Source organism: Acartia tonsa, chromosome 14 (assembly GCF_053477335.1).
Source record: "Acartia tonsa isolate MP-2025a chromosome 14, ASM5347733v1, whole genome shotgun sequence".
Classification (NCBI taxonomy): domain Eukaryota; kingdom Metazoa; phylum Arthropoda; class Copepoda; order Calanoida; family Acartiidae; genus Acartia; species Acartia tonsa.
In genome coordinates this window covers 40,019,301-40,038,441 of record NC_137273.1, presented here as the reverse complement: position 1 = coordinate 40,038,441, position 19,141 = coordinate 40,019,301, and the positions used below count along the sequence as shown (strand labels likewise).

The 19,141-nt window shown below is 32.7% G+C and overlaps 1 protein-coding gene across 4 annotated transcripts in view; it reads right to left on the bottom strand.

Moving 5' to 3' along the window:
• Positions 1-18,728, bottom strand: part of Itpr (Inositol 1,4,5,-trisphosphate receptor) — a 149,679-nt gene extending 130,951 nt beyond the window's left edge. For 2 of the 4 annotated variants that reach the window (XM_080148186.1, XM_080148189.1), the window contains exons 1-5: positions 18,518-18,728; positions 17,920-18,026; positions 13,856-13,939; positions 13,452-13,551; positions 4,075-4,143 (exon numbers count right to left, since the gene is read on the bottom strand). In XM_080148186.1, coding sequence (XP_080004312.1) covers positions 4,075-4,143; positions 13,452-13,551; positions 13,856-13,939; positions 17,920-18,011 — 345 coding nt within the window. In that variant the 5' untranslated portion in view covers positions 18,012-18,026; positions 18,518-18,728. Of the gene's footprint in view, positions 1-4,074; positions 4,144-13,451; positions 13,552-13,855; positions 13,940-17,501; positions 17,558-17,608; positions 17,716-17,919; positions 18,027-18,517 lie in introns of those variants that run through there. The other 2 variants (XM_080148187.1, XM_080148188.1) reach the window with 2 other exon arrangements.
• Between the last annotated feature and the right edge of the window lie 413 nt (positions 18,729-19,141).

The window sequence follows — 19,141 nt, the reverse complement described above, 5'->3', positions numbered from 1 at the left end:
TAAAAAATGAAAATTAGGGGGTGTGGTAGTTCTTCGATTTTTTGTGTTTTACTTTAGATCATGTCAGATTAGGTTATATTGTAAAACACCTCTAAAATAAATGGCAATTTTCCCCCTGGGGACAGTAGAATTTTCATTTCATTTCTAGACATCACTTCCCCTCACTTCATTTATTTCAGTGTAAGTGGTTATAAGTACTATATTTTTAGACTGGTGCTAATGAATATTCTACATAATGTATAAACATAATCAAATGAATGAACAGAATAGTGCACAGGGCCAGGAGAATAAGTTATTTACTAAAATTAACGTGAATTAAATGGTTCTCACATAAATAAATCTTCATTTTCATCATAATGTTTAAAACAAAAATCCTTGAAGCTATAAAAATACATTAAATATAAAAAATTTGCAATAGAGTATAAATATTTCCTGGGATTTTGCAATGTAATGACTATTCAATTAATCTACAATCCTATCTTTCCTCCAACAAGACATAGTTTTATTCCTATGTGTAGAAGATTAATGTATAATCCATTTCCCCATCCCTATATCACTGCTTGAATGAGGTGTCCAAATGCATAAGTAAGATGACAATGAGCTGTTTATTACACTAGTCCCCAAAGTCTAACAACTTCGGGGACTTTTACTGAATTTTGATTGGTTGGTTTATTAAGTTGATTGTTGAAACGTTTCAACAACTAATTTTTAAATATAGAAGGGGTAATATTGTGTTTCTTCATTGGGAATGTACATTAATTCAACGCCAATTGTCTTATCCCTTTAGATCTCTGATTTATAATTCATTTTCCCATTCCTATATACCTGTTAGAATGAGGTGTCCAAATGCATAAGTAAGATGACAAATTAACTTCTTGCAAAAAGCCAGGGAGGAAGGAGAAGAATTTGGACTGAAATTATAGTGGTACCCAAAGTTTTATAAACAAGATCTTTAAACTTTGGGTACTTTTAATAAATCTTGATTGGTCGATTTAAAATTGCGGTGTTCGAACTTTTAACCCATTAATTCTCAACTATAGAAGGGGTATTTTTATCTATTATCATTGGATACTTATCATCCATTGTGTTATCCCTTAATATCCATGCAAAAATATGAAAATAACTTTTTTTAACAGTCACAGTTTAGTTCAGTTTCAATGTTAAGCTTTATATAAAAGAAAGCAGTATACATTTACATTAATGAAAATATTTGAATTTTTTTTTCAATTAAAAACCAAAGAATAAAACACTACATAATACCTTACTATTTAATTTTAAAAATTTTTTTTGAAAGTTAATGATGTAAGCAAAAGAAAAGCCCTATTGGAGAAAAACCTCGCCTTTTAAAAGAACAAGTAGCAAAGTCCAAATCACTCATTAATTTGCAGGGATTTAAAGGGATAAGACAATGGCCTATAAATTGGTGTACAACCCCATTGATTATGGACAAAAATACTTCTGTAGAATATTCCATCAATAAATGGTTGATACGTTTGGACACTCAACCAATTAAAATTAAATAATTCCCCAAATTTGAAAAGCCAATGAATAAGGAAACGTTATTATAAAACCTTGGGGACTAGTGTAATAAACAGTCCAATGTCCCCTCCCTCCCTGTTAATTGGAGCACTTTTTATCCCCTCCACTCAGATTTTTAGGCTGGGCAAAAAGTGTTAATGAGATATAGCACAGAATGGTTTTATGCTTTTCAGAGTACATCAGGGATCTAAAGGGATAAGACAATGGATGATTAATCAATATATATCCCCATTGATGATAAACTAAAGTACACATTCTATAGATTATAATTATTAGTTTAAAAGTTAGGACACTACCTATTTGTAACCAACCAATCAAAATTCAATAAATGTACTCAATGTGTTGTACCTATTCAGAAAAATTTTCAGTCCAATGTCCCCTCCCTCCCTGTATTACAAAATATTAGTGCTTTCACACAAAGTGCCTGCTTAGCAATGAACCCCCACCCCATTATTTTAGAAAAAAATTGGGTAGCTTTTGACGACTTTTAATTTTAGATTTAAAAAACAAAGTAAATAAAGTAAAATTATACTTAGGGAAGGGGGGGGGGTGGCATTTCCTTCTAATTATCTTCAGAAAGTGGAGGCACCCATCCCTTATCTGAACCAATATAAAGATTTGCAGTAAAGCGGTTTACGAGATCATAAGCTTCAGACAGACACACAAACATACTGCTAACTAGATACCATAGCTAATTACAGGAAAGTGAAATAAAAGCGGTTGCCGAGATTATAAGCTACAGACAGACACACGAACATCATGCTGATTAGATACCATAGCTAATTACAGGAGTGAGATAAAAGCGGTTGCCGAGATTATAAGCTACAGACAGACGCACAAACATTTTGCTAATTAGATACCATAGCTAATTACAGGAGTGAGATAAAAGTGGTTACTAAGATCATAAGCTACAGACAGATACACAAACATCATGCTCATTAGATACCATAGCTAATTACAGGAGTAAGATAAAAGCGGTTGCCGAGATCATAAGCTACAGAAGGGCGCAAAAACTTCCTGCTAATTTCAGGAGTAAGATAAAAGTGTAGACAATATGTTAGAAGTGATATATTGCCATCAAAAAATTAACATGCAACATTTACTTTAGCTAGGGATCTAAAGGGGTAAGACAATGGCCGACAAATTAATGTACATCCTTAATAATGATACACAAAATTACCCCTTCAGTAGGTTACAATTAGTGGTTGGACACTCAACTTGATGAAACAACCAATCAAAATTAAAAAGGAGATATAGTTGAGATCTAAATTAAGATTATAAAATTAGAAGAATCTATATAAATTATCCTCACAAATTAATGTGACAAAAAAGTGTTTGTACAATTAAGTTAAATTTGAGAATTTTATGTCAGTTTAAAATTCAGTTTTTTTTCTTACAATCTAAATTTCATAACTTTGTAAGGTAAAAAGAAGGTCATTGGTTCGAATCCTAGCCAAGCAAATAGTATTTTTTGCTTCACTAATTAATACATATAATAAGTAGACAGCAACTCTATATTAAGGGATGAGGGGACATCAGACTGTATATTATACTGGTTCCCAAAGTATAAAGTTTTCACATTTGTTGGCCTCAAAATCTTTGAGGACTTTTAGTAATTTTTGATTGGTAGGTCCTAATAGTAGTGGGCTAACCTTTCTACCATTAATTTTATTCTATAATTGCCTATATCCTATTATATTTATTAGTATTATATAAAGTAGTAGATTTTTTTTGTCTGTAGCGAAGTATCTCGCTAACCGCTGAACCGATATGGTTCTCCTTTACAGAGTAGCTTATTATGGGGTCTGGAAAGGTTTATAATTATTTTGGGGAAGGGTATTTCCACACTACTAGCTTCTAGAGGCCTCTTAGGTCGAAGCTGCTAGTTATTATATTATAATTTTCTTTGAAATTATCCTTTGTTTTAGCAGTATTTTACTAGCAGATGAGAGGAGAGGTAATAAATAAGGAACTGATTTAAATTGGATTAGGAATAATTACCATTTAATCAGGGAGTGAGGGAGGGGACATTGGACTGTAAATTAAACTTGTACCCAAAGTTTTATATCCATATTTTCTTCTTCGTTTGGTCAAAAACTTTGGGTACTTTTATTGAATTTTGATTGGTTGGTGTCTCAGCCAATATTATTAATATACAGAATATTGCAATTTATCGTCCATTGTCTTATCCCTTAAGATCCCTGCCATTTAACTCAACACAACACAATTATAAAGTAATTAAACTTTCATACGTGAATGAATTCATTTAGGTTTAAGATTTACGAGCGGCTGTACTCCTAATATTTAGGGAAGGGGTATTAAAAAGCAGAAAAATAGCATAAAACCATCCCGAGAGACGTTTCATACTGTAAATAAAAATTAAACCTAAGGTTTTATATTATGAGTATTTTGATTGGTTGTTACAAAACTTATCTACCGAAGGGGTAGTTTTGTTTCCTAACACTGGGAACGTACATCAATTTATCGTCCTATGTCTTATCTCTTAAGATCCCTGTTTATAAAAAGTTTTAATACCTGGATAACTGAGCCAAGGCATTTCTTGTTCTCGATCTCGTTTTGTTTCTTCTCCTGTTCTGCCGCATTCTAAATAAAAACAAGGATGAAAACAACAATAAAAGCGAAGCTATGAAACGGTAGGACAAACGGACATTAACACTTGTATAGTTTTAGAACTTAATAAAGATAATAATATAAGTATATTTGTTGCAAAACTGCATAAATACAGGATACTGTTTAAGGACATACTTACATTTTTAGGACTTGATTCTAGAGAAGCTTCGCTTGTACAGATGACTAGGTTAATCATATCACATAAAAAATAATGTCAAAAACGTTTAAAATGGACGTATGGACTTTCTGGTAACTATTATAGAGTTGCTATGCTTTCTAAATAGTATTTAACTGTTATGGGAATCATCCTGCAAAGTTTGAAATCGATGGGTTGGTTCTATGCTAAAATATGTGTCCAGATTTTAAAACCAAAAAGTTTAAGGGGTAATTTTGTTTATAACCATGAAGGATGTATATCAATTTATCGTCCATTGTCTAATCCATTAAGATTCCTGTATTTAAAGTATCCGCGTATAGGTTTATAAAATAACTATTTATCACACCCTATTATAGACAGTTTTCCACGAATAGAAAAATTAATACTTATCCGATAATATTGAGAGGTTGGAGGTACCCACCCCTAAAGTAGTTATAAACCTTTCCCGGGCCTATAAAGAGCTTACTGTAAAGGAAAACTATATCGGTCTAGCAGTTAGCAAGATCTTTCGCTACACAAACACACAAACAGACACAGAGACATCCTGTTACTTTTACAAAAGGATTTCTTTCTTGAATCATATAAAGAAAATATAGTTTGAAATCTAATTTCCTCTCTGTTAATGAAATTCAAACGCTTCACAACTCAAAGATTTTTTTGTGTTATTTTATGTTTTTGTCAATGTAAATTGTTAAATTATATTTTTTTTTGTAGACAATCATCGACTATCGACTATTTATAAACAAAGATGAGAACATCTATAAAAAGTAGTGATATGAAAGTTTACTAAAATTTTAAGAATATTAAAAAAAGATCCATATAAAAGTTAACAGGATATTGTCTGTCTATGTCTTAAGATCTCTGGAACCTTTAAAAGTGAACTTTCTTAAGTATAAGGGGGAAAGAAACCTTCAACCTTTCAAGAATAGGATTTTTTGCAGTAAAAAGGAGATATTAGTTAGAGAGGGGACAATGGGCTGTTTATTACACTAGTCCCCAAAGTTTTATGATAATGTTTTCTTATTGGTTGGCTTAACAACTTTGGAGACTTTAGTAAATTATGATTACTTGATTCATTAAGTTGAATGTTGAAAAGTTTCAATCATTAATTTTAATTTACAGACAGGGTAATTTAGTGTATAATTTTTGCGAATGTACATCAATTTATCGGCCATTGTCTTATCCCTTTAGATCCCCGGATATCAGTTTTTTGTACATCCCTCAACCATTGAAAAAATTTACAAGAAAATTTAAAGCTCAAAATAATTGCGGGTTATATTTTGAAAGGCCGCCAATTTTAGATGCAACTTAATTGAAATTATTTAGCGTAAAAAATGCACTTTTAAAAAGTTTACATTTTGGACAAACTACACTAAACTTTTTTTAAGCGAAGCTTTTCTATAATCTACAAGTCCGTCAGTATGTCCGTAAAGGACAGGATAGCTCTTTTTGTTAGAACATGTTAAAACTCAAACTTTGCATGATGATTCCTATAACAATTAGGTACGATTTAGGAAGCGTAGCAACTCTATAATCGTTAACAGAAAGTCCATACGTCCATTTTAAATATGCTGGTTCTTTCATTTTTTGACAATAAATTTTTGTATGATACAATTATCCTATTCATCCGATATTTGGAATGTTGATTCCTTTTACAACAAGGTACAACGTTATAAGCAATATTGAGACTTGTACATTTATATTTTTCTAATTTAGTTCTGACACTATACAAGTGTTAATATTCGTTTGTCCTGCCGATCCAAAGCTTCGCTTTTAAGGATGTTATCATCCTTGTTTGGGTTAAAATTATTGTTATTTATATATTTAATGCAAGTAGTTGAAGTTAACAATATATCATTATAGTATGCTGGTGTCGAAATAAAACTACAACAAAAAAAATCCGCGAAAATAAACAGCAAAATCTATGAAATATTTTTGTAGATAAAATACTTTTAAATTTGTATAAGTCCGTAATTTAGAGAGAGAGAGAGGGGACATTGGGCTGCTTATTACACTAGTCCCCAAAGTTTTGTATAACGTTTTTGAATCGTTAGCTTAACAACTTTGGGAATGTTTGTGCTCAAACGTTTTCACCACTAATTTTACGCTACAGAAAGGGTAATTTTGTTTATCATCATTGGTTTATTTTTTTAGTAGTTTTGAATACTCATTTCGTGTGCAAAATTTAAAGGTAAGGAATGAGAGAGGACGAATTGGTTTTAAACATTCAGAAATTAAGGAATTGCTCATTTTATATTTTGTGTTTTTTAGTGATTTAAAAAGATAGATAAAGTGGGGGGAGGGGGTGATTTTTCTTATGCTGTGAAAGGTACTTTTCCTGGACTTATAAGAACCTTCACTGTAAAGGAGAACCATAATGGTTCAGCGGTTAATGAGATCCTAAAGTACAGATATTCTTTTCAATAAGGTCTTAATTTGGTAAGATTTAGTGGCCAAACGTCCCACAGAAAACCAACCCTTTGATTGTACAAATTTTGTCTTAAAGTACAAACTATGACTATAGCCCTTACTATTATTATAACGCATCTGACATAGCAGCATTAAAGACTCGCTTTGATATTTTTGGCCAAATTATGATTACTATGTTAATAAAATAAAAGCACAAAATAATTATCTCTTGATCTCTGACTAAAAAATGTAAAAAATGAGAAGCAAGGGTTTGAAGTCAGAAGCTTAATAGGGTTTTCCACGAAAAAAAGTATTTAGTAGGAGAAGCTTAAGGATCTTAAGGGATAAGACAATGGACGATAAACTGACATAAATCACCAATTATGATTAACTAAATTACCTTTCTTACAGATTTTAGATATATGGTTGAATATTGATTTGGACACTACCTGTCTGGAACCAAGTAATGTTATTTAACAAACAAATAAGATAACGTGGTTACAAAGTTTCGGGTACCAGTGTAATTTACAGTCCAATTTTTCATCCCTCCCCGCTAGTAATACTGTGCTACTAAAACAACCAGATTGTGTACTAAATGCAAAAAAACAGACAGTTTTCCTCGGCTATTAAAAAGGTTTATAAAAGTTTTGTTGGTCCCGAAATCGAAGGCCTAGGACAAAAAGTGTATGGTTTAAATCTTAATTTTAGTTACATTAGACTTTTTGGATCTACTGCAGTTCACGGTAAAATATTGCTGGTAAGCAATATTTCCAAAAATCTTTGAATTTTAAAGGCTACTAGCTGCCAAACGTCTGAACGTACAGATCATACCCGCACGCTGTTTTAAGCGGCATAAGAAGGCCTATAAATAATTTGGAATAGCCATAAATCAATAATGCATAATAATCTCGCAGTGCAGAGAAATGCGCATAAGAGACCTATTTTACGCGTATTTTCTTCAGTGAAGCTTTCCCTGTGCATAATTGGATCTTGGCTATTCCAGTTTATTTGTAGGCCTTCTTATGCCGCTTAAAATGGTGTGCGGGTATGATCTGTAGGTTCAGCCGTTTCACAGCGGTCTAAGGCCGGACATTTCGCCAAAAATCAACTTTGGAGTTTCTCTAAATTAATAAATTATTTTGAAAATATATACCCTATCTCATATAAAACAGAAGAGTTTTTGTCTTTTAAACTATTGGTTGATGAATTATGAACTTTGAAACATGAAGGTTAAGGATTATTTTCACGTCATGAATTTTACCTTTTGAATTTTCACCATCTCTGGAAAAAATATTTTTTTTCAGTGTTACATTTATACAATGAAGTTTCTTCACCTATTTATATTTATAATACTACATGATCTATTAGGAAACTGGGGTTTAAAAAATTTTTTTTTACTTTTTCATTCATTTTTATGTTGTTTTTGAAAAATTTTCGTGTCATTTCTTAAATATTTTTGCAAAAAATTTTGGCAATAATTTTCAGTTTTTTAAGTTTTTCACCAAAAACCGGGCCCCGCAACATACCAAACCATATATTATTCTTAATATACAGGTATAATGCCATAGTTTGATGTTTAGTTTAGGTTGTTGCAGGGCCCGGTTTCTTGCAAATTTTAACTTTAATTTAAGGGGCGAAATTCTAAAATTACAATACAAGAAGAAAAAATTGTTGCAATTTTTTTTCTTTTCATTGTTAATTTAATAATCTGATGCATTTAAACTGCCCATAAAGTGCCTACGATAAATTAAGAGACTTTAAGAGATTTAAAATGAATGTTTTAATCTTTTTAAGGGGGGAGGGGGGGGTGTTTAATGCATCCTTTCGTAATCAATGCGCAAATGGCACTTAGAATCCGAATTTTGTTATGAAACTTCGCATGAATATTCCTTGGTAGGTCTTTTTTTCCCTAAATCAAACAAAAAGTTGGAAAAGTAATGGCTAACGGCTGGCGGCTCAGTCGTTAAGCAGTTTTTTTTGGCCTTCTTCAGGGCAAATCCATCATTTATTATATAGGAAACAACTTCTTGAAACATAATTTTGCTATAATTGATGTTAAATGTTACCAATAGCCATTTTAGAATTTCTTGTACCAGCTGCTCAACGGCTAGAACTAGCGGAAACGGCTGGGAGTATGATGTGTAGATAGGGCTTGTGTCGTGTCTAGCTAGGGGTAGGTTTTTATGGGTGCTGAGATCAAAAATACTTCCAAAAATAGTGGGGGCCCATCCATATGGCAGCTGGGAAACGGCTTCTGCTGAGCTGTTAGCCATTTTATAAGACTATTTAATGATATTTTTTAACAATAAGAATTTCGGTTAATTTAACTTCTTTCATTAATACCCATTTCTAATTAATTTTACTGGATATATTAATAATTTCTTTAATTTCTAGATTAAGCTGTTAAACAGCTAAAAATATTACTATATAGATTAAGTATTATTTACTAAGTATATTTGCGATTACTTTTATTTAATGAAATCTTCCAATTTTTAACATTTACAAAACGGCCTGCTTTATTGCATCAAGATCCATGACAGATCTATATAGGAAATAAACGTCTATAAATGAGCTCGAGTCTTCCAATAGTAGAGTGTTTAATACTCATAGTGCTCCAATAATCCATAATAAACTCTCATTGACCAAAGCAATAAGACCTTTATTCTATTTGTTTATGGAATGAATTAAGTTTTTTACTTCATGTTGCTATTTGAATTACATTGAAGTATTTAATCTTCATTTAATAAACAAAAAATATGCGTTCATAATATAGTAAATTTAAGAAAACTCTGTTTTAAAAGAATTCGATTGTGGCGACACTTCCTTCGTGTTCAAATATTAAAACTAAAATTTTAATCATATTAACCCTTTGGTGATGGTAATGTGAAGAAAAAAAATATAATTTAAAAAATCTTTTTAAAATCAAATATTTATAACTAGCGGCTACGCCCCTAGAGGCCTCTAGGGGCACTTGAGGAGGAGAGAGTCGAATTTGATAATTCAATTTCTTATTTTAGATTTTAAAAGAAAAAAATTACGTTTGACGTTTATTTTTCGTTGAACTCTCTTTCTAAAATTGGTAAATTTTAAAAAAATTTAATTTCTATAGAGAGGGTGGTGGTACCCTCCCCCAAAATAGTTATAAACCTTCCCGGGACATATGAGAATCTACCCTGTTAAGGAGAACCCAATCGGTTCAGCAGTTAGCGAGATCCTTTGGTACACACAGACAGACACACAGACAGACAGACACACAGACACACAGACAGACAGACACACAGACAGACAGACACACAGACAGACAAACATCCTGTTACTTTAGTATAAGGATAAAGTATTGAATATTTAACTCTTTCTTTTAGATAGTAATGGCGGGGGAGGAAAATTAATTATTGAGAAATAGATAAATAGATATGTACTTATAGAAAACTAGCCAATAGCAAGATAGTTATATCGAGCCAACTCTAGTTACTTATCTAAGCGAAAATAACTTCGTAAAAAAGGGAGAAGAAACTTGAATTAGTTGCATCAAATGTATGTTGCACAAGGTTGGTGATTGGGCATTTACCTTTATATAATCATTTCTACAGTAATATTTATTAATGCTTCAAGGTTTTTCAATGTATTATTGCTTTAAAACATCGAATTTAGGCTCTTTACCAATTAAGAAAATATTATGAAAATATGAAATTTTAGCTAAGTTTCAAAGTATTTTCTAGACCACTTGGCTTTTGTTTTTCTTCTCTAGATGAATATACGAGTTGCATTGGGTAATAATAAGGCGCAGGCTTTTTATGTTGAACGATTCTATCAAATACAAGCTGAGAAAATTGACTTTGAGTAGAGGTAGGTGAAATGTCCACCAAAAGGCCAAAATAGACCACTGTGCGTTTGTCAGCTAGCAGCCTTTAAAATTCATAGATTTCTGGAAATATTGCTTACCAGCAATATTTTACCGTGAACTGCAGTAGATCCGACTTTTTAGTACAGCCCAGAACCGGTTTCAATCCTGCAGAAATGAATCCGATTTTTGGAGCCATACTGGATTTTAAAAAAGATAAATAAAGGTCTATTGAAAATGATTAATTCTGGGATTAATGTGCTATCCGGTGCTTTCACAGAAAGTGCCGGTTGAGCACTTATACCCCCCCCCCCCCCGTATATTTGTGCTTTTTTCATTTTCCTATCATTTACATGGGGGTCTTAACCCTGTGATAATACAATTACAACCTAACCTATCATATTCTAAACCAAAGTAATAAACAAAAAAACACTACCCAATTAATTACTTAAAAATAAGCAAGAGGGGGGGGTTTCAATGTTCACTAAAGTACTTTGTGGTAAAGTGCGTGCTATTTTATAGTTCTTTAGTGTGGTTTCTTTAATGTAGATTAAAAAGATAGACATAATGTTATTTTTTTAAGCGCAACTACTTTATGATTAGGATATATATTTGTCGTACGCTCTTTTAATAGTGACATTTGATTTGAGAGGGGGGTGATATCCTCCCTATAAATATTTATAAACCCTTCCCTGGAGCTAAAAAAATGCATGTAGAACCAAATCAATCTAGCGGTTAGCGAGACAAATAGACAGAAGAACATCCTGTTACTTTTATATAAGTAAAAGATAAAATATTAGAGTTTGCTTTTAATATATATAAATGTGCCATTCTGGTCAATTTTTGTCGGCCATTGTATAGACATATCAGGGATAGGACAATAAACCCTAAATTATTAAAAATTACTCTTAAAGTCATTTTTTAACCTTTACCCTAACATTAACCCCCCCCCTAGATATACCACACTTTTCTGGGATCTTGCTGAGTCAAGTATCAACTGTTGGGAATATCAAAGGATGACTCCATGCAAAATTTGAGCCGGATCCGGCCAAAACCGGCCGTGAATTTTATGAAAAACCGTTTTTTTCCGGTTTTTAGGGGGTATCTGTAAATCGATTCAGCTGGAGCAAAACCGGTTAGAGGTACAAAAAATTTTACTTCACATGAAATTTAGCCAATGCAATTGCCTACAAAAATGTACTTCATCATCAACTTGATTGGACAACTCTTTCCCCTCCTAAATGTCCATTAAAACCTCGGAAACGGCAAAAATCGCCAAAAATCACGCCTTCGGCGTCAAATAATGGCTAAACGGTCAGCCGGAGGCGAATGAAACATAAATAAAGAAATGTCTGCCTCAAAAAGTTGCACAACATCAAAGAGATGCTTGAAGTCTCTAAAACGACTCCTTCCCCTCCTTTAAGGGGAAAAACTGAAAAAACGTGATTTTCAAAAGTATGCCCACTTCGTAGGTGTGGGGGGCACTGAACCCGTCACCCCAGGGTCACCAAATATAAAGTCTAGGCGGCCCACAATGCTGAATTTTCACCAAGTGAAAGTCTTGTGTCATTATCTCTTATGAGAAAAAAGTTATTAATTAATTAAAATTTCAAATTGTGATTTTTTGATGGATTTCTTTGATGAAATGACAGGCCGGTCAATTTTTAGGCCATTTTTTGCGGTTTTTGGGCCGTCACGCCCAAACAGTTTGAGATAATCTCACGGGACCTTTTGCCCAACCTAAGTCTGGTTATTTGTGAGGTCTAGGAAAAAAAACAGACTTACGCAAAAGATTATAATTATAATCTTTACACAGAAAAATGGCACGAGGTAAGGGGTTTGAGGGGGCAAAATGAGCCGACCAGCGATTTTTGACGGCACGCAGCGACGTCGTGCTTCATCCAATCCAGGATTTTTTTTTCTTAGACCTTATAAATAACCAGGCTTAGGTCGGGCAAAAGGTCCCGTGAGATTATCTCAAACCGTTTGGGCGTGGTGGGCCAAAAACAGCAAAAAATGGCCTAAAAATTGACCAGCCTGTCATTTCATCAAAGAAATCCATCAAAAAATCACAATTTGAAATTTTAATTAATTAATAACTTTTTTCTCATAAAAGATAATGACACAAGACTTTCTCTTGGTGAAAATTCAGCATTGTGGGCCGCCTAGACTTTATATTGGGTGACCCTGGGGTGACAGGTTCAGTGCCCCCCACACCCACGAAGTGGGCATACTTTTGAAAATCACGTTTTTTCAGTTTTTCCCCTTAAAGGAGGGGAAGGAGTCGTTTTAGAGACTTCAAGCATCTCTTTGATGTTGTGCAACTTTTTGAGGCAGACATTTCTTTATTTATGTTTCATTCGCCTCCGGCTGACCGTTTAGCCGTTATTTGACGCCGAAGGCGTGATTTTTGGCGATTTTTGCCGTTTCCGAGGTTTTAATGGACATTTAGGAGGGGAAAGAGTTGTCCAATCAAGTTGATGATGAAGTACAATTTTGTAGGCAATTGCATTGGCTAAACTTCATGTGAAGTAAAAATTTTTGTACCTCTAACCGGTTTTGCTCCAGCTGAATCGATTTACAGATACCCCCTAAAAACCGGAAAAAACCGGTTTTTCACAAAATTCACGGCCGGTTTTGGCCGGATCCGGCTCAAATTTTGCATGGAGTCATCCTTTGATATTCCCAACAGTTGATACTTGACTCAGCAAGATCCCAGAAAAGTGTGGTATATCTACCCCCCCCACCCTTTCATTTACGCGCCTCAAAACAAAAAAAAATCTATTAGATTATCCCCCTGAAACGTTCATTGTACCTACTTCAAAAACAATTCTTGGACGTCCCTGATATAGCCGCTAGTATCTAAAAACTTACATAAAGCCTTTGCAGGAGCGTAGCATCCGTTTTGTCCGACCCTTTTCTGTTAGCCTCCAGAAACTGCTTCTGGGCCGCGTAACGGTTAGTTGGACAGATTCTAAAAATTGGAAAATATAAATTGGATTTTGATTGAAACAGTAAAATATTGTACAGTAATGATAGAGAATTTTAAAAAGATTTAAACATAAAACATTTATATTTACGGAATTAAAAAGCTAATTGATTTACATTTTGTTACAAGTTACAAGTTATAGAAATTGTCAATAAATCTTTGAATATGACTTTTAGCTGACTCAAAGTGAAAAAACAAACACCCCCCTTATTTTAACAAAATTCAAAATTATGGGGGTATTCAGTGCTCGACTGGGCATTTTAAGGGAAACCATAAAAAAATTAAATACCTGAACAGGCAGTCTCTGAACTTCTTGGGAACATTGGTTAGATTTCCCGCGTCTGGACATACTACCACTCTATCATCTACCAACCTAAAATTATAGAGTAGTAAGTATAGTCTGGACATACTACAACTCTGTCATCTACCAACCTAAATTATAGAGTAGTAAGTAATAGTTATTTATCAGATCGTATTATTTGCAGCTTTCTGCGGATATTAAATTATAAGATTAAACCCAATCAAAACTGTTATAGATATCATGTTTTTACTTAAATAATCGTGGAAGTTTGTCTGTAATACGATGCTATACATGACTTTTTATTATTACTTAGAACCAGTTCTAATTCAGCGGATATCAAATTGGTTTCGAAGCCATACTGATTGAGTTCTCCATTTTAGGCAGCCTATAGACAGGTTTTGGGATGGTTTTAGGCTTTTTTTAATTTTAGATTTATTTCTTGAAATGGTTCTAGGCTATTTTTCTACCCTTGTAATCCCTATAGATACAATATTTAAATAAAAACTAAGGTTTTTATTATCAATCATGTAAAAAAGCATCGTTAATCGTAATCTTATAAACCTTTTCTATCAATTCAAGTCTTTAAATTATAATGGTATTACTAATTAGGTTAAAATCATACTAAAAAATGGCACAAAAAAAGTCTAGGAAAAACATAAAATATAGAATATAAAAGATCCATATTTCTGTTATCCCTCCCACATGACAACTTTTTCAATGTCGGACAAAAAAGGTTTGAAACAAGGATCTGATAACATCCATTAGTAGCGAATCACAAAAAAATCATGGAATGAACAAACGTACAAAGTGAGTTGTAGAGTAGAAGTTCAGTTGGTATAACAAAGAAAAGTAAGAGAGAGAATATGTAGAAACAGCATAATATATCTTACAAGAGGCTACGCCCCTAGAGGCCACTAGGAGGGTATTTTTTTTCTATGGGCGATTTCTCTTGGGAGGGTGGTGGTACCCTCCCCCAAAATATTTATAAACCTTCCCGGGACCTATGAGAAGCTTCCCTGTTAAGGAGAACCTGGTAAGCAAGACCCTTCGGTACAGATACACAGACAGACAAACAGACAAACAAAAAGACAAACAAACATCCTGTTACTTTATTGTAAGGATATCTGACAGACAGACAAAACAATGTAAAGACTAGAAGCATTTGAACATTTACCGCCATAGCTTTAATGACTGATTAACTGACACACAGACAAGGTGAATAATAGAGTAGCTTCGCTACTAAAAAATGTACAATATGCTGCTTAGCATGCAATATCAGGACATTAGAAATATTAATAGTAGAATAATCTTTGATATGGTAGGGTCTAATATTCTTTTCAGGAAGTTTTTTTATTAGTCATGGGAAACTTGTTTATTTCTATATATATATTTAGTGAGGTTCTTCGCAGGGAGAGAGAGGACATTGGAAAGTAAATTACCTTGGAACTCAAAGTTTTTCAGCTCTTGACTTTGGGTACTTTATAAAAACATCTTCTACAATCAGAGATCTTAAGGGATAGGACAATGGAAGATAAATTGTTACATCTCTCAATGATGATTAACAAAATAATCCCTTCTGTATGGACAAAAACCACTATATTGAACAAAATTTAATAAATTACCCAAAGTTTTTGAGCCAAGGTAAAACAGAACTTTGGGTACCACTATAATTTTTCAGAGATCTAAAGGGATAAGACAATGGCTGATAAATTAATGTACATCCCCAATGATAATACACAAAATTATCCCTTCTGTAGAAACGTTAAAACGTTTGAACACTCAAATTTATGATTCAACTAATCAAAATTCACTCAAGTCCCCAAAGTTGTTCAACCAACGAATAAGAAAACTTTATTATCAAACTTTGGGGGACTCATGTAATAAACAGCCTATTGTTCCCTCTCACTCTCTCTGAAAATTTATAAGTCAAATATGCTCGCCCTACCTTTCTCAAGAAAGAAAAACATAAAAATATGGAACACTAATGAAGTAACATGGCAAAAACGACTCTATATTGTATCTAATGTTATATTTCTTGTTTGTTAATAAAATCAACTTTGTCTCAATTATTATGAATTCCACTTTTTTCATAATCTTTTTTTATAATATTGATAATTAACAAAAACTGTATGAAAAGAATAACAAAATTTAAGCCATTTGTCCTTTTTTAGTACAGAAGCTACTCTATAATTCTTATAATTATCTTTATCTGTCCTTCTGTACGTCCATCCGTAACGCTATTGGAGATTTGTAATTTTCAAGATAGACAGCTTCATTTTTAAATGAAGATTCCCTGATATGTACAATGAACATCTGCTTTTCATTCATGTTTTCAAGATTTTAGTGCTGTGCTGCTTACGGATTAAATAATCCTTGTTTATCATGAAATAAAATTCTTGTATTGGAAATGGACTAATGATTTTTTTAAAAAGTTGGTAGAAGTTTAAAAATCAACTTCTGGTTAAACTATATAAATGTAAACTGCCAATTATTATTAACAAAATCAACCCCATCTAATAAAATCATTGTCTATGTCCGTGCGTCTGTCGGGGCAACTTTGTAATGTTACACTTTGTCTTTGATCACGATTTTTTATTTCATTTTCATTTAGCGTTCACACAAAGCAAAGAATTTTCCAGTATGGCTTCGAAACCGATTAATATCTGCTATATAACAACTTAACCATACTGAAAAATTACGTAAAACATCGTATTAAAGAGAGTTTTACACGAATATTAAAATAAAAATCATAAAATTAATACCAGTTTTGTTACATCGGTCCTTCGGCCCCTTAAAGCTAACAAAACTGGTTTTAATGTAATAATTTTCCATTTTGATATCCGCGGAAAGCTGTCTAGAATTTGATGCGATAAATAAACCTTCTTTATGCTCCTAACTTAAAACCTCTTTTTTAATATCAAACAGACATTCCCAAGACACAAATGAAGATTCCAAAAACAGAAGAATCCTAACAGTTCCACTGTTTATCAAATATTAAAATGGCATCAAAAAAACGTTAAGATCTCATATTTTTTTGTTGTTTAATGGAAACTTCAGTAAGATTTGATAAAATATTTTGTTACAACTTAAAAGTTGAATGATACCTAATAATTGTTATAATAGAACTTCATACATTATTAAGATTAAGACTTCAAAATCTTACATTATTAACAAAAGATTGGGTATTGTCGGTTTCGTGACATCGCCTCTTAAGGGGCATTTTGTCACAGTAGTTTTCCTATTTCTAGCCTAGCGGGTAGTTCTATCCCTGCGGGGGGTTCTATTCCTTCGTGGCCAATTGCCTAACTCTGCGGGGCAATCATCGAAATTTACCTAACCTAAAATAATCTATCAAAAACTAGAGAGGCGATGTCACGAAAAGGATTGAATAGATTAAATAGATTGGATGTATGGATAAAACTTATATATCTAGTTGGATAGCTAGAATGGTAGATAGAAAATAAAATCCCCAAGATGGATAGAAATTAGATATCTAACTGGAAAGCAAGAGAAATAGATAGCAACCTTCCCAAGAATAGATAGAAAGCCAGCTACATTCCACTCTGCATTTAGATAAATAACATGTTTCATATAGATATAAATAAGATAGCTAGAAAGATAGATAGAAACTTACCCAAGAGTAGATAGAAAGCCAGCTACATTTCCCTCTGCATATAGGGAAATAACATCACCCAAATATAGATAGTAATAAGATAGCTAGAAAGATAGATAGAAACTTACCCAAGAGTGGATAGAAAGCCAGCTACGTTGCCCTCAGCATATAGGGAAATAATATCCCCCATATGCAGGAAACTTGCTACAATTTCACCCATACTGCTGTATAACGCCTACCAATCACAGGTATAGTTTCCATTATAATTCATTTAGACCAATATTTTCATTTGGTTAGGTTCTAAATGATAAAGATTGACTATGAAGAGCCCTGTGGGGCTAAATAAGATAGCCAGCTACATTCTCCCTCTGCATATAGGGAAATAATATCCCCCATATAGATAGAAATAAGATAGCTAGAAAGATAGATAGAAACTTACCCAAGAGTAGATAGAAAGCCAGCTACATTGCCCTCTGCATACAGGGAAATAACATCCCCCATATGCAGGAAACTTGCTACAATTTCACCCATACTGCTGTATAACGCCTACCAATCACATGTTTAGTTTCCATTATAATTCAGTTAGACCGATATTTTTTATAAAGTTAAGTTCAGTATGGTAAAGTTTGAAGAGCCCTGTATTGCTAAAAATTATTCTTTTCATGAAGGGGGAAGGTAATAGAAGTGTTCAAAAGGTGCATTCCCTTAAAATGCATATAGAACACTAAACCCCTCCTTCCCTATTTTCTATATGAATTAAAATAAAGTAGGTGATAATAGTTTTTTTTATCCCTATGTCTAAACCCTGCAGGGCCTATACCTACGGTATCTTAACCCTGTAGGACTACCCAGTAACCAATATAACCTAACCTAACTTAAATAAACAATTTTTAATGTAATTAAAATTATGTAGTGTGGATTTTCTGCGCTCGACAATGAGCTTTAGGGGAAACAACTTTAATATTTACAAGGGGGAATCGCTACTGAATTTAAAAATTGATCTAAATAAAAATAATGGATTCGTTTCGTCTGTAAACCTCCAGCTTAAGACTGTTCAATCACTGTCTGTTATTTCATAACATGTTAATAAATCACTAGATATCACTTGTATTATATAACCTTCACTTTACAACTTTACAACTTTTAACTATAACTATTTATTTATTTTTTTGTATTATAAAGATAAGAGTAGAATTTTTGTATATTTGTTATCACTTCACATTATTCTCAAACTCATTTTTATATTCTGAAAAATTTACATTTTTTATTTCTTTTCATATAGGGGATCTTAATGGATAAGATAATAGACAATAAATGAATGAACATCCCTAAAGCTAATAAACAAAATTATCCCTTCTAAAAATCAAATTATTGGTTGAAACGTTTGGACACCGATGGTTAATAAACCAACTAATAAAAATTCTTTGTAAATACCTTAAGTTCTTCGATAAACGAATATGATTATAAAACTTTAGATACTAGTGTAATTAAAAGTTCAATGTCCCTTGTTTTAAATTCTTTGCCATTTTACGCTTAAAAATCTTAAGTTTATTGTTTTTTTTGTTTTTGTTGGGGGGGGGGGGGTCAGGAATTTAAGTGTACTATTTCAGTACTATTTACCCAAATCATTGAGCCAACGAATAAGATAAAAAGTTTATACG